This window comes from Echinops telfairi, unplaced genomic scaffold (genome assembly GCF_000313985.2).
Source record: "Echinops telfairi isolate 266 unplaced genomic scaffold, ASM31398v2 ScPeMD7_7356;HRSCAF=8355, whole genome shotgun sequence".
In the NCBI taxonomy this organism is placed as follows: domain Eukaryota; kingdom Metazoa; phylum Chordata; class Mammalia; order Afrosoricida; family Tenrecidae; genus Echinops; species Echinops telfairi.
Window position 1 is genome coordinate 2,334,125 of NW_022111256.1, and position 14,003 is coordinate 2,348,127.

The window sequence follows — 14,003 nt, forward strand, 5'->3', positions numbered from 1 at the left end:
GCTGCAGATTCAATGCCATCCTTTGAAATAAATTCTTCTGGGGAGAGAGGCCGGTGTCCACGTAAAAGTTGGGATTGGGGCCAGCCCCTCAGACCTCTCCACTGGTTCCCCAAGGCTGTAAATCTTTACAGAAGCAGATTGCCATATACTTCTATAATAGATGAGATGGAGGGTTCACACCCAGACTTTTTGTTTTGCATTTTAATAAGTGTGCATGCAGGGATCCTTTCATAGGGATAGAAATACCAAAAATAGGTTTAAACTAAATCATCTTTAAAATTATTCTAAAACACAACTAATTAAATATAAATGTAAAGTCAAAGTGTGAAAGTAATTATTAAACATGAAAATATAAAGTTGAATTTCATTTTAAAATTGTATCAGATCTGTCAAGTCCAAACTTAGAAAAAGTTTGATAATTGCTTCAGCTATTCATGATTATAATTTTTATAGGAAAATTAAAGTATTTCATATATTGAAATCATCTGGTTGATGTTATAATTAGAAGTTAAAGAGTGATTTGATAAGTCGGGTTTTGACTAATGTATTGGATGAAACCAGAACTGGAAGTCACTGCCATCAAATAAATGCTCACTCATTGCAACCGTATAGGACCGTGTAGAATTGCACCTGTAAGTTTGGGGAGTGTAACTCTTTAGGGGGGTTGAAAGCTCATCTTTCTCCCACAGGGCGGCTGTTTCTTTCGAACTGATGACCTTACAATTAGCAGCCTGATGTGTAACCACCACATCATCCAAACTCCGTAATATAGAGATTATTATTCCCACTCAGCAGAGATGGGGAAACTAAGTGTGGTGACTTGCCCAACTTCACACCCTGAAATATTGGCAGGGCATCCCTTTTGCCTGTTGCTTCCATGCCTTTGTTTTTTCCATTAAACTGTGACCTCTTCCAGGGGACTCTTGGCCTCTCAATAGACTAGTAGCTTCAACTGGTCTTGCCTGGGTGCTTTCAAGCAAATTTGGGCCCAGTGTTACTCTTGCCCATTTGTCATCTTTAGAGATTGGAGCCTTAGGTTGGTGGAAACAGAGGAAAACCCTTTACTGTGTATACACAGCTGCCGGTGGAAAAGGTGGGGTGTCAGTCTACTGGTATCCATCAGGACTTAGAATTTGTGCTTTGGTTCCACAGATAAGAAAACATAACAGTGGTCACCTCACCTGGATATTACCATGGCCTCCACACGCTGTAAGAGACATATCTGCCCCCTGCATGCACACTGAACATTCACACACAGTCGTCATCTAGGTGTAGGTAGATGCACATGTCACCTGTAGTTGTTGACATTGTAGCTGTGTTATGTTGAGTGTTGGGGTGTAAAGAGAGCCCTGATGACATAGTGGTTATGTGTTGGGCTGCTACCCGCCAGGTCAACAGTTCAAAACTACCAGTTGCTTCGTGGGAAAAGAAAAGACTTTCTATTCCTTTAAGGATTTGCATCTCAGAAATCCTAATTCTGCTCTGCTCTTATAGGGTAGAATTCACTTGCATCAGAATCAGCTCGACTGGCAGTGGGCTGAGTTGTTCTCGGGGTATGTGGAGTTGTACAGACTATGAATAACGACCCTTTAGAACAGCACCTAAAACCAGGATAAGATAGGACAGGATAGAATGAAGTACTATGTAAGTATTCATCACAGGTACAAAGGACAAGTTTTATTTCAAGAAGTGATTTCATTTATATCGGTGTGATTGTGGGAAAGGAATAGATGTAGTCACATATGGGAATATAATGAATGCTTTTTCAGTAATCTGCATAGTCAGTCAAACACAAGTAACCACTTTTTTGGTAGAGCCCCCATGGGTTTCCTGGACTGTAAACCCTTCTAAGAGCAGAGACCCTTCTCTTTCTCCCAGGAAGTAACTGGCGTTTTCCAATGGCTGACCTTTCAGTTAGCAGCTATTGGTGGATTTTTTTTTTAATGTGGGTCACAGTCAAAATAAGCTTGAAATTGACTACTCTAAAATTAAAAATTCTAAAAATAAATAAATAAAATGAAAGATTCTGGTTATCAGACTTAAGGTAAGACATAGTAAATTCGAAAGGTGTAAATAATAAAAATTGAACATTTTAAGTAGAATTTTTTTAAAGATGAGTTATAATCATATGTAGAAATATAAATTACAAATTCTATAGGCCTGATGTTCTGCTACGATTTAGAAGGCTTTCAGTGGCAATTCCTCTGGAGTAGGCAGCACATTCCTTGGTGTGGTCTGTTCCAAGTCTCTAGAAGCCCCACTGAAGCCTGTTCACCATGGGTGACCTTGCTGGTACTTGAAATATGGTTGGCATAGCTTCTAGCATCCCAGGAACATACAAGCCACCACAGTACAACAAGCTGACAGACGAATGGAAGAAATAATGAAGTAGAAAAGCAAAGTATGATAACAAAATGTAAAAACCTGGAGTTTAAAGCTAGAAAGGAAGGGCATATTCAGCTGTTCACAAGCAGAAAGAGCTAACGAAAATATTCAAGCCTCAAGTTATAATATTGAAGGATTCTATGGATAAAGTATTAAATGATGTGATGCAGGAAACATCAAGAAAAGATAGAAGGAACACACAGTCACTGTATCAGGAAGAATTGGTTGACATTCTGTTATTTCAAGAGGTAGCAAATGTCCAGAATTCATGGTACTAAAGGCCTTCATGAGAAACATAGATCCACGAATTGATAGAACACCAATTGAAATGTTTCAACAAGCTGGTGAAGCATTGGAAGCATTCACTTGCCTATGCCAAGCAGCTTAGAAGTCATGCTAACCTGACCAACAGACTGGAAGAGATCTATATTTGTGCCCATTCCAAAGGAAGGTGACCCTACAAAAAGTGAAATGTATCAAACAGTTTCATTCATCCCTGGTAGCAATAGTGGTTAGGAGTTGGACTGCAATCTGAAAGGTCAGCAGTTCTAAATCACCAGCTCCTCCAAGGGAGAAAGATGGGGCTTTCTACTTTCATTAAGAGTTACAGTCTCAGTCACTCACAGGGGCAATTCTACGTGGTCCTGTGGGATCACTATGAGTTGGTATCTACTGGATGGCAGTGAGGTATTTTATTTTATCACTAATACCACATGCAATTAAAATTTTACTGAAGATAATCCCAATGCAATTGCAATAGTACATCTGCAGGGAGCTGCCAATAATTCAAACTGGATTCAGGACATGGCACAAGAACTATTATTGCTGATGTCAGATGGATTTTGGATGGAAATAGATAATACCAGAATGATAATTACTTGGGTTTTATTGATTGTATGGATTACTGAAAAGCATTCATCTGACAAACTATAGATAGCATTTCTAAGGGTGGGAATTCCAGAACATTTAATTGTACTCATTCAAAACTTTCATATGGACCAAGAGGCCATCATTAGAAAAAGAACGAGGGGTTGTGCATGGTTTAAAATCAAGAAAGGTGGGGGAGGAAGGGGAAAGAAATGGGGAGCTGATATCAGGGGCTCAAGTGGAAAGAGAATGCTTTGAAAATGATGATGGTGGCATATGTGCAAATGTGCTTGACACATTGGAGGAATGTGTCGATTGTGATAAGAGATGTAAGAACCTCTAATAAAAGTATTTTTTTTAAAATCAAGGAAGGTGTATGTCAGGGAAGCCAGCCCCTAACACATCATCACGGGTCCGGTAAGCACAATTATACAGCGATAGTAAGTAAAGATTATAGTAAAGTCATAGAGAGCATGAGAGACAGAAGAGAGATTAAAATCATGGAGTCAGACACAGTTCATGGTTGCATGCTCACCTCAGCCCTGCTTGGTGGTCCACATGGAGATGGGAGACTGGAGGGCAGGAGAGAGGGGGAGGGGAAGGAGGACAAGGGGAGAGGGAACAGGAGAGTGAGGACCCAGGGAGATAAAGGGGGAGAGAGAGCCTGGGGAGTGAGGGGAGAGCCACCAGAGTGAAAACTTCTTTATTGCTAACCAAGGCTTATATCTCTTTGGGGGGCATACAAGCCCCTAATTACAGGTAAAGACATACATCACAGGAAGGGGTTGCACTATAGGTAATACAGTAATGGGAGGGGGACAACCTAGGGGTACGCACGCTATAGGAAGAGAAGGGATTAAGGGTATACATGTGGCAAGATGGTTGAATCCCAGATTCAGGATGACAGCCTAACTTTGGATGTCCCAAGTTTGACCTGTTCTCTGGCTCTCCGTGGAAACCATAATCAGTAGGGTGTGAACCCCACCTAAAATGGACCAGACTGCAATCTGAATGCCTTCAAGGAGGATATCTCAAAGCATCTGACCTCCCACCATGTGCTAGCAAACAGCCTCTGATGTTTGGCATATCTTTGGGGGAGACAAAGCTGGGGAAAAGTCTCTTTATAATCCCACAAGTTTATCCTTTCCTCATACTTATTCGATTTGTATGCTGAACAAATAATCTGATAAATTAGACTACTGAAGAAGAATGAGGCAAGAGGATTGGAGGAAGGCTCATCAATAACCTTCTGTATGCAATTAACATAACTTTGCTTGTTGAAAGCCAAGAGAATGCAAAGCGCTTACTAATAAAGATCAAAGCAATAGCCTTCAGTATGGATTACAACTCAATGTAAAGGAAAGACAATAAAAATCATCACAACTAGACCAATAAACAGTGTCATGATAAATGGAGAAAGATTGACATTGCCAAGGATTTCAATCGACTTGGATCCACAATCAATGCGTTTGGAAGCAGCCGTCAAGAAGTCCAGTGATGTACATTGCATTGGACACATCTGTTGCATAAGAGAGACTTTTAAAAAAAGTATTAAAGAACAGAGATGCCACTTTGAAGACTATATTGTGCCTGATGAAAGCCATGGTATTTTTAGTCACTTCATATGCATGTGAAAGCAAGATGAAAGAATAAGGAATCCTGCTAAAGAACTGACGCATTTGGCTAAGAATATTTGAAGTATTGTGGCCTGTCAGAAAAACAAACAGATCTCTCTCGGAGGAAGTGTAGCGACAGTACTTGGAGGAAGCAAGGATGGTGAGACTTTGCTTCCCGACCTTTGCATTCCAGGTTGCATCAGTACCTGGAAAAGGATACCGTGCTTGGTAAACTCGAGTGAGCGACAAAGAGAAAGACCCTCAAGGAGATGGATCCACATAGGTTGGATCAATGGGCTCCATTGTAATAGCAATGGTGAGGGTGCCGCAGGACTGAGCCGTGGTTTGTTCTGTTGCACCTAAGGTCCAATGATGGGTCACAACCGACTCGATAGCACCTAATAGCAACAGTTGTTGTGGTGAGAAGCTCAAAAAGACCCCGCAGCAACAATAAAAGGAATATTCTCTAACTCCCAATACTGAGAGTCTAAACAAATCCATACTCTTAAGTGTCGATCAGAAGTTCTAGCTGTGCAAAAGTGAAGGGTTTGGGCTGCTTTGCCAAAGGTCGGCAGTTCAAACCCACATAGAGACACCACGGGAAAAAGACTTAGTGATCTGCTCCTGTAAAGTCAGGGTGCAGTGTAGCACTGATGAAACACACAACTTTCCTCTAGTTCTTAAATGCTTCCTTCCCCCCACTATCATGATCCCAATTCTACCTTACAAATGTGGCTAGAGCAGAGGATGTACACTGGTGCAGATAGGAACTGGAAACACAGGGAATCCAGGACAGATGATCCCTTCAGGACCAGTGGTGAGAGTGGCAATGCCAGGAGGGTGTAAGGAAGGTGGGGTAGAAAGGGGAAACCGATCACAAGGATCTACATATAACCTCCTCCCTGGGGGACGGACAACAGAAAAGTGGGTGAAGGGAGACGTCGGGCAGTAATAATAATTTATAACTTATCAAGGGTTCATGAGGGAAGGGGAGCGGGGAGGGAAGGAAAAATGAGGAGCTGATACCAAGGGCTCAAGTGGAAAGTAAATGTTTTCAGAATGATGATGGCAACAAATGTACAAATGTGCTTGACACAATGGATGGATATATGGATTGTGATAAGAGTTGTAGGAGCCCCCAATAAAATGATTAAAAAACAAAACAACAACTCAAACTCACTGCCATGAACTCAGTTCTGCGCTCTGGTGATGTAGTGGGTCCCTAAAGTTTGTGCTTCAAACTCACTAGCTTCTATGCAGGAGAAAGACAAGGCTTTCTGTTTCCATGAAGATGAACCTTATCAGAAACCCACAAGCGCAGTTGTACTCTGGCACATGGAGTTGTTATGTATCTGAATTCACTTGATGAGTTCTGGTGGTGCTGTCAAGTAAGCATTGAACTGCCAACCCCAATGTTGGCAGTTCAAACCCACTAACTGCTCTTTGGGAGAAAGATGAGGTTATCTCCCCCTATAAAGATTTATAACCTTGAAATTCCCATGCAGGGTGAGTCATAATCTACTTGATGGCAGTGGGTTTGGGAATAAGAATAGGTATCTACCATCTATTCCTAAAAGTGATTAATAACTTAACCCTATTCTATTTTCAGGATTACTTTAGGGTTACTAATTTTTATCACAGACTTGGATGTACACTAAAAAAATCATTTTATTTTGAAATATAGATTCACAGGAAGGTACAATGATATGTAATACAAAAATGACTTAGTATACACTTCCTCCAGCTTTCCTCAAATGGTCACATCTCACAGAGATATAGTTCTATATGCAAATCAGGAAGCTGACACTGGATTTATGAATTTTAAGTAGTAACTTTTTACCAATAACTTTGATATGTGAGCTATAAGTACTGCTTGTATATTTTCTCTACATGCTGAGGGATTGGTTTTATTTGTTAGGTACCTGCTTTTGTGAGTAAAGTAGCCCTGGTGGGGGAGTGCATTATATGTTGGACTGCTAACTGCAAGGTCTTCAGTTCGAAACCACCAGGCACTCCTGAGGCTTTCTACTTCTTTGAAGATTTACAGTCTCAGAAACCCACAGGGGTACTTCCACTATGTCTTATAGGGTTGATAAGAGTCTGAATCATTTCAATGGCAATGACATTTTTGTCTTTAATTAATGCAAATAAGGATATTTTTAAAAGCTTATGAGTTTTGACTGAAAACCAAACAAAAACAACATTAATTTACTTTTGGAACCTTAATAGCAAATTTCATTTTGTAAAATAATATTTTTAATTTTCTGAATAATTGCCTTAATGTGCCTTCTCTCTTTGTGTTAGCCTGGACTAGTGTCTCTTAATTTGTGAGCAATGATTTAATCAAGAACACTATTGACTTTGGTGTCTTGGTTCAACTGCTTCATCAACTCTCGTGCTTTTTAGAGGAAATAATGAATTGAGGGAACAGAGTATCAGATTAATGACTACAGTTGTTTTAAACTGGAGATCGGCGGATTACACAGCTAGTGAATCAACTAGACATGCTTTTAGTTGTAGTTGGTTGTCACTCATATCTTGTTTAGAGGGTGCCTCTCCCCAGGAATTCAAAGACATTTACATGTTGAGAAGAAAGCATCAAATATTATAATGAAACATATGAAGACCTAGAATTAGAAAACCCAAAGGGAAAAGGAGTGTGCTCAGTATCTCTGGAACTGAAAAAAACTGAAGAAAGAATTCAAGCCTCAGGTTTCAATCTTGAGATTCTATGGGCAAAACATTAAGTGGTAAAGGATGCATTACGAGAAGATGGAAAGAATAGAGTCATTGTACCAAAAAGAACTAGTCGATGATTCACCGTTTCAGGAGGTAGCATATGATCATGAACTCATGGTGCTGAAGGAAGAAGTTCAAGCTGCACCGAAAACATTTGCCAAGAACAAGGCTTCAGGAATTCATGGACTACCAATTGAATGTTTCAACAAGCTGATAAAGCACTGGAAGCACTTACTCATCTATGTAAGGAAATTTGGAAGGCAGCTGCTTGGCCAACTGAGTGGAAGAGATCCATATTTGTGCCAATTCCAAAGAAAGGCGGCCCAACAGAATGCTATCATTGATAATGCACACAAGTAAAATTTTTCTTAAGACCACCCACCACTAGTTGCAGCGGTCCTTTGACAGGGAACTGACAGAGGTTTGGGCTGGATTCAGAAGGTGACCTTGAACAAGGGAAATTATTGCTGATGTCCGATGGATCTTGGCTGAAAGCAGAGACTACCAAAAAGTTGTTTGCTTGTGTTTTATTGACTATGCCAGGGCATTTGACTGTGCGGACCATAATCAACTATGGATAACCTTGAGGAGAATGGGAATTCCGAATATTTCATTGGTCTCATGTGGAACTTGTCTGTGGGTCAAGAATCAGTTGTGCAAGCAGTACAAGGGAAGACTGCATGGTTCAAAATCAGGATTATGTCCTCTCGCCATACTTGTTCAATCTGTACGCTGAGCAAATCATCGGATTGTAGGAAGAAGAATGTGGCATTAGGATTAACAGCCTGAGATGTGCAGATGACACAACCTTGCATGCGGAAAATGAGGAGTACTTCAGGCACTTGCTGATGAGCACCAAGGATTGCAACCTTCGGTATGGATTATGAGTCGATGTATACAGAAGACCAAAATCCTCACAACCGGACCGATAGGTAACATCACGACAGATAGAGAAAAGGTTGAAGTTGTCAAAGACTTTGTCTTGTTTGGATCCAACAAGACAACAAGCAACAGTCAAGAGCTGAGAAGACACGTTGCATTAAGTAAATCTGCTACACAAGACCTCTTTAGAGTATTGAAAACAAGCATGTTACGTTGAGGAATGAGGTGCGCCTGACCCAAGCCATTGCCCCTTATGTATGGCAAAGTTGGACATAGACTATGGAATGCCAAAGAAGAATCAATGCATTTGAATTGTGGTGCTGCAGAAGAATGCCGACTAGACCTTAGACTGCTAAAAGAACAAACAATTTGATTTTTGGAAGAAGCATGGCCAGAGTATTCTTTAGAGGCAAGGATGGCAAGACTTTATATTACATATATTGGACATATTGTCAGCAGAGACAAGTCCCTGGAGAAGGACACCATGCTTGGTAAAGTGGAGGGGCAGCGACAGAGAGGAAGGCCCTCAAGGCGGTGGGTTGACACGGTGGCTACAACAATGGGCTTGAGGGTGGGAATGATTGTGAGGATGAAACAGGATCATGTGCTGCTTTGTTCTGTTGTGCATAGGGTCGCTGTGAGTCAGATCAGACCTGATGGCTCCGAACAACAATAACAGATATATAACATATATTTGAGTTGTATGAGCCCCTAATAAAATGATTAAAAAACAACAACACCAACATATATTTGACATATATATTATATGTACATAAGAGGGAGTACCCCCCAAAACTGGATTTTTTTTTACCCCAAAGCTATGTATTTATTTATTTTTTACAAAACAACCTTATCACCAAAAAGAAGTCACATAGAGTGAGGTTAGGTGAGTAAGTGCGTGGGGCCAGAGAGGCAAACTGTTTTATGCCCCAAACTGGCACACTGAGATAACTGCATGAGCAGGTGCATTGTCATGGTGGCAAAAGCAGTCCCCCGTCTGCCACAAATCAGACCTTTTTTGTTGCACATTGTTACGCAATCAAATCAGCACCTCTAAATAGGAAGCTTGAGCTGACCTGGTGGAACGAATTCCAAAGGCACTGTACCCTCGCATCAAAAAAACAAATGAGCATCATCTTGATCTTTGATATCACTTGACGAGCTTTTGGGGGGCAAGGTGATGATGGTGTCTTCCATTGGCTTGATTGATATTTGCTTTTGGGGTCATAAGGATAGCACCATATCTCATCACCAGTAATGACTTTGGAAAAAAAGTCTGGGTTGGTTCAGTGCTGTTCTTTCAGAGCACGGCATAGTTCACGCTACGTTCTTTTTCCTGGTCAGTCAGAACCTGAGGCACACATTTCACAGTGACGCTTCTCATTCCCAAATCTTCCATTAAAATTTGCTGAACCGAGCTCCAAGATAGTCCAGATAACTTCCCCATCTCTTCACTGGTCTTTCATCGGTCTTTGAGCACAAGTGTAGGAATTTTGTCACCATTTTCACCCATTCAGGAAGTTGATTGATGTCCGGAACAAGGTTCTTCATCAATTGACATTTCACTTTTATTGGGACAAGAAAACCACTCGTGCACTTGAATTTTTCCTATAGCGCTGTCCTTGTAAGCTGCCTTTACCATCACAATAGTTTCTGTGGCATTTTTCTCAAGCAGGAAACAAAATTTCACAGCTATACACTGATCTCTTAAATTGGCCATGATAAAAAAACAAGGTTCTTGTGAAACTGCTTTTATGAAAAAATTCACTGTGATCAGAGAGAAGCTTCCTAGGTGATGCCACTGGGTGCACGAACTCAGAGTGAAATGCTCGATGCACACCTAGCAGGAAAAATGCATACTATAAAAGCTCTGCTCTGCCCAGTTCAATTCCGTTTTTTTGGTGGGACCCCCTCATATATGACACACACAGATATAAATACATATAACTATTGTTTCTTTTTTAAATCATTTTATTGGGGGCTTATACAACTTGTGAATTGGGTGAAGGCTTACAGAGCAGGTCATCGGCTTGACATGCACATTATTTTGTTTCCTCTCCATTGCAATCCCTCCAGTGTAACCCACTCTCCATTGCAATCCCTCCAGTGTAACCCACTCTCCATTGCAATCCCTCCAGTGTAACCCACTCTCCATTGCAATCCCTCCAGTGTAACCCACTTCCTACCTGCTTTCCCATTTCCATTCCTCCTTCTTTTCCGAATCTTGCTGGACTTTGTCCTTGATTTTGATCTCATGTTGTTGATCATTTTAAAGTGTGTTTGCCACACTTGTGTTATTGTTCTGCTTATAGGCTTGTTGTTTGGCTGACAATTGAACCATGGGGGTGAGTTCAGTTCTGGATCTGACAGGTGTCCAAGGTCCATAGTCCAGTGCGTTCCACCAGTCTCTATCCTACCAGTAAGCCTACTCTCTTTATGATTTTTAGATTTTTAAAAAATGTCATCACAAGTCAGAATTTCTCAAGGAAGTTAAAATTGCCACAAAAAGAGCAAAAAAAAAAAAAACCCTGCTCTTAATACATATAAAATATACTGCATTGAAATTTAAATAACCTGAGGAAACCCATGCTACAATGGCTGCCGTTTTGTACAAACGCTTGATGGTTAACTATACTCTAGTTTATGCAGCACTTAAATTTCATAATGCCTTGCACCAAATTAGGTGTTAATAATTTCTTCATTTCTGACCAATGATTAGGCTCAACTAGAATTAGATTGGCGAGGATGATCTCTCTCTCTTGTCTACATGGTTTAAAACATTTCAATGAAATCTCTTTGAAAGTTGGCACTGAGAAATTCATGTTACTCAGACTAAGAACTCTTTACTCAAATTTATCCCGACAAATCATTTTCTGTATGAACTTATTTTTTAAGAGAGTACTTAATAACTCCTTCTCAACTCTACAGTGAACACTTACTTGTTTGACCCCATAAGACTTAACATAAGTCATGTTCTCTAGTTACCAATAAGAACATGCCTAGGTGAAAATGGCACAGCTGTACTCATTAAGATATTTCTATTTAATATTTCTGATGTGAATGAGTCATTTTTATTGACACTTGCCAATGGAGAGCAGCGAGTCAGTGGATGAACAAAAACTTATCCTCAGAGACCTGGAGTTTCCATTCTCTCACCGAAGACCTTTTCCTAATGCCGACTTCATAGCTCATTAAAAATAGGGGCCTGAAAGCTGGGGCATGATGGGCAGTGACAGCCTTATGTAAATCGCCTAACCTTTGCCTTCTTATTGAATAGATCCAGGCGTTGTTTTGGCTTCATGGGTTTGATCACGGCATTTGCTTTAGGACCCAGGGTACCAGCTTCCTAGCCCTCATCAGGCACGCTTGCTTGAAGCCATGCTCGGGAGCACTCTTTCAGTAGCAAGTGCAGATGTGCTGTGAGCATGAGATCGCCTGTTTCCTCGTCGCTGGAGCTGCAGCTGCTCCATGACAGGAGCCAACGTTTCCTTTTCATGAAATCTTGAGTTTCCCCACCCTCTGTCCTCCAACCAAGAACTTAGCCATCTACCCGTTCACCCAGGGGAATCTTGCGCATCAGCGTGATGATGTCATTTATTTTCCTACCAGTACACCAAAACTCAAAACCAAACTTATTGCCATCAAGTCAATTCTGATTCATAGTGACCTTATAGCACAGGGCAGAATGGACCCTTTTGGTTTCCTAAACTGTAGATCTTTCCAAGACTGACAACCTCTGTGTAGAGGGCTTGGGGACCCCATTCAGGGCTGGTAATGCTTTGGTTGTTAATTCTAAACAGCCAGGGTTGCCTCGTCATTTAACAGATGAATGGAATGGAATTCCAAACATATTCATCAGTCCATTAAGTGGAAATCTACTGACAGTGGATTGGGATCTGGAACATTAGCAGTCACTTAACTATGAGTCTCTCTGGCTGTCCTAGAACATAGACCCTAGAAGACTTTGTTTCTCTTTTAGTCCCCCTAATTCCATTTTAGGGTCATGATAACTTTGATGAAAACAACAAAAAACAAGCAAACAAAAAATAGATATTGCTGTGTTGACTTGAACTCAAGGCAACCCCGTTTGTGTCAGAGCGGAATTGTGTTCCACGGGGTTTTAAATAGCTGATGTTTTGGAAGTAGATCACCCAAGTTTTTCTTTGAAGGTATCTCTGAGTGGATGTTAACCTCGTCTTTCAATTGGCAGCTGTGTTAGTCTGGGGAGACTGGAGAAACAAACTCATAGAGACACCCACATGTGTATAAAACAGAGCTTTATATACTTGAGCAATTGAATATTGAGAAAATGCCCCAGCCCAGTCCAGATCAAGTCCGTAAGTCCAATATTAGCCCATATGTCTGATGCCAATTTATAAAGTCCTCTTCAGACTCACGAAACACATGCAACAATACAGAATGCAGGAAGATCACAGGCCAGTGGGTGAGAAGTCTTGTGGATACAGTGACATTGTAAGCATCTCAGCGCTGGCAGGAGTCTCCACGTGGCTCCTTCAGCTCCAGGGCTGTAGCGTAGCTCCATGTGTCTTGTCCTTAGGAATGTCTCACAGGGAACCAGCCAGTGTCCCACCTCCATTGAGCTATTTATCTCCTTAGAGCCTCCAAATGAGGTCATCAAGCTGTGACCTGATTGACAGGCTAAACTCCATGCCTTCACTCTTAAGTCTCAAATTGACACCAGATTATGTAACTACCACCGCAGAAGAGTTAACTAACCTTTTATACTGAGGATGATTCGATTCTGATTTGGTTGTGGTTATTAAACCCCATTCTATAAGGACTTCTACCTCAAAATCCATGGTCAGGCTTTCTCCATTCTTGCAGATTGAGTGCCATTCTTGTACCGGTGGCTTCTTCTAGATTTGAGGGCGTGTGCTGGTCTACCATGCACTCATGTCGCCTTCTCCTTGTGACCTGTGTTCCCCTTTATGAGACATCCAGTAGGGCTGAAAAAGACACGTTGTGCCTGAAAAATTGATCTAGTGTCAGGCAGGTGGTTTCTTTGCAATTGTTGGTGCTTTCTACAACCTTCCAGAGGAAAGGTATCTTTAAGGTACTTTACAAGGAAGGCATCACATGACCTGCAACGGCTGCAATCCATGGTCATTAACTTCCTGCTGAGAAACTTTGAGTTGGCAGGGAAGTTTATCCCTTAGGAGGTGACACGTTCTTTTTATTTTTTAAGACAAAATACCAGTAGTACTCTCAAGGTGAACACTCATTTCCACTTCTTTCACACTCATGGAATTACAGGCCATGCATTTGGAGGGAGGAGTTGCTCTCTCTGGGTGATATGCTTGGGGTGGGCCTTGCATGAACTTTCCCCAACCCAGTTGCCTCTGTCTGCTGCAGCAAAGAGATGTGTGACCAGCAAAATGCCTTCACCATGTGTCCCCTGTGTGACAAATCCTGTGACTATTGGAACCTCAGCACAGCCTGTGGAACAGCACGGGCTAGCCATCTGTTTGACAACCCTGCAACGGTCTTCTTCTC

At 41.3% G+C, this 14,003-nt stretch overlaps 1 protein-coding gene across 1 annotated transcript in view; it reads left to right on the forward strand.

The window, feature by feature from the left end:
* The window catches only part of ANO2 (anoctamin 2), a gene marked incomplete at its 5' end in the record, with an annotated part of 414,765 nt that overhangs the window by 197,443 nt on the left and 203,319 nt on the right, over window positions 1-14,003 (forward strand). The window contains one exon of the mRNA XM_013008512.1: window positions 13,863-14,002. Coding sequence (XP_012863966.1) covers window positions 13,863-14,002 — 140 coding nt within the window. The remainder of the gene's footprint in view (window positions 1-13,862; window position 14,003) is intronic.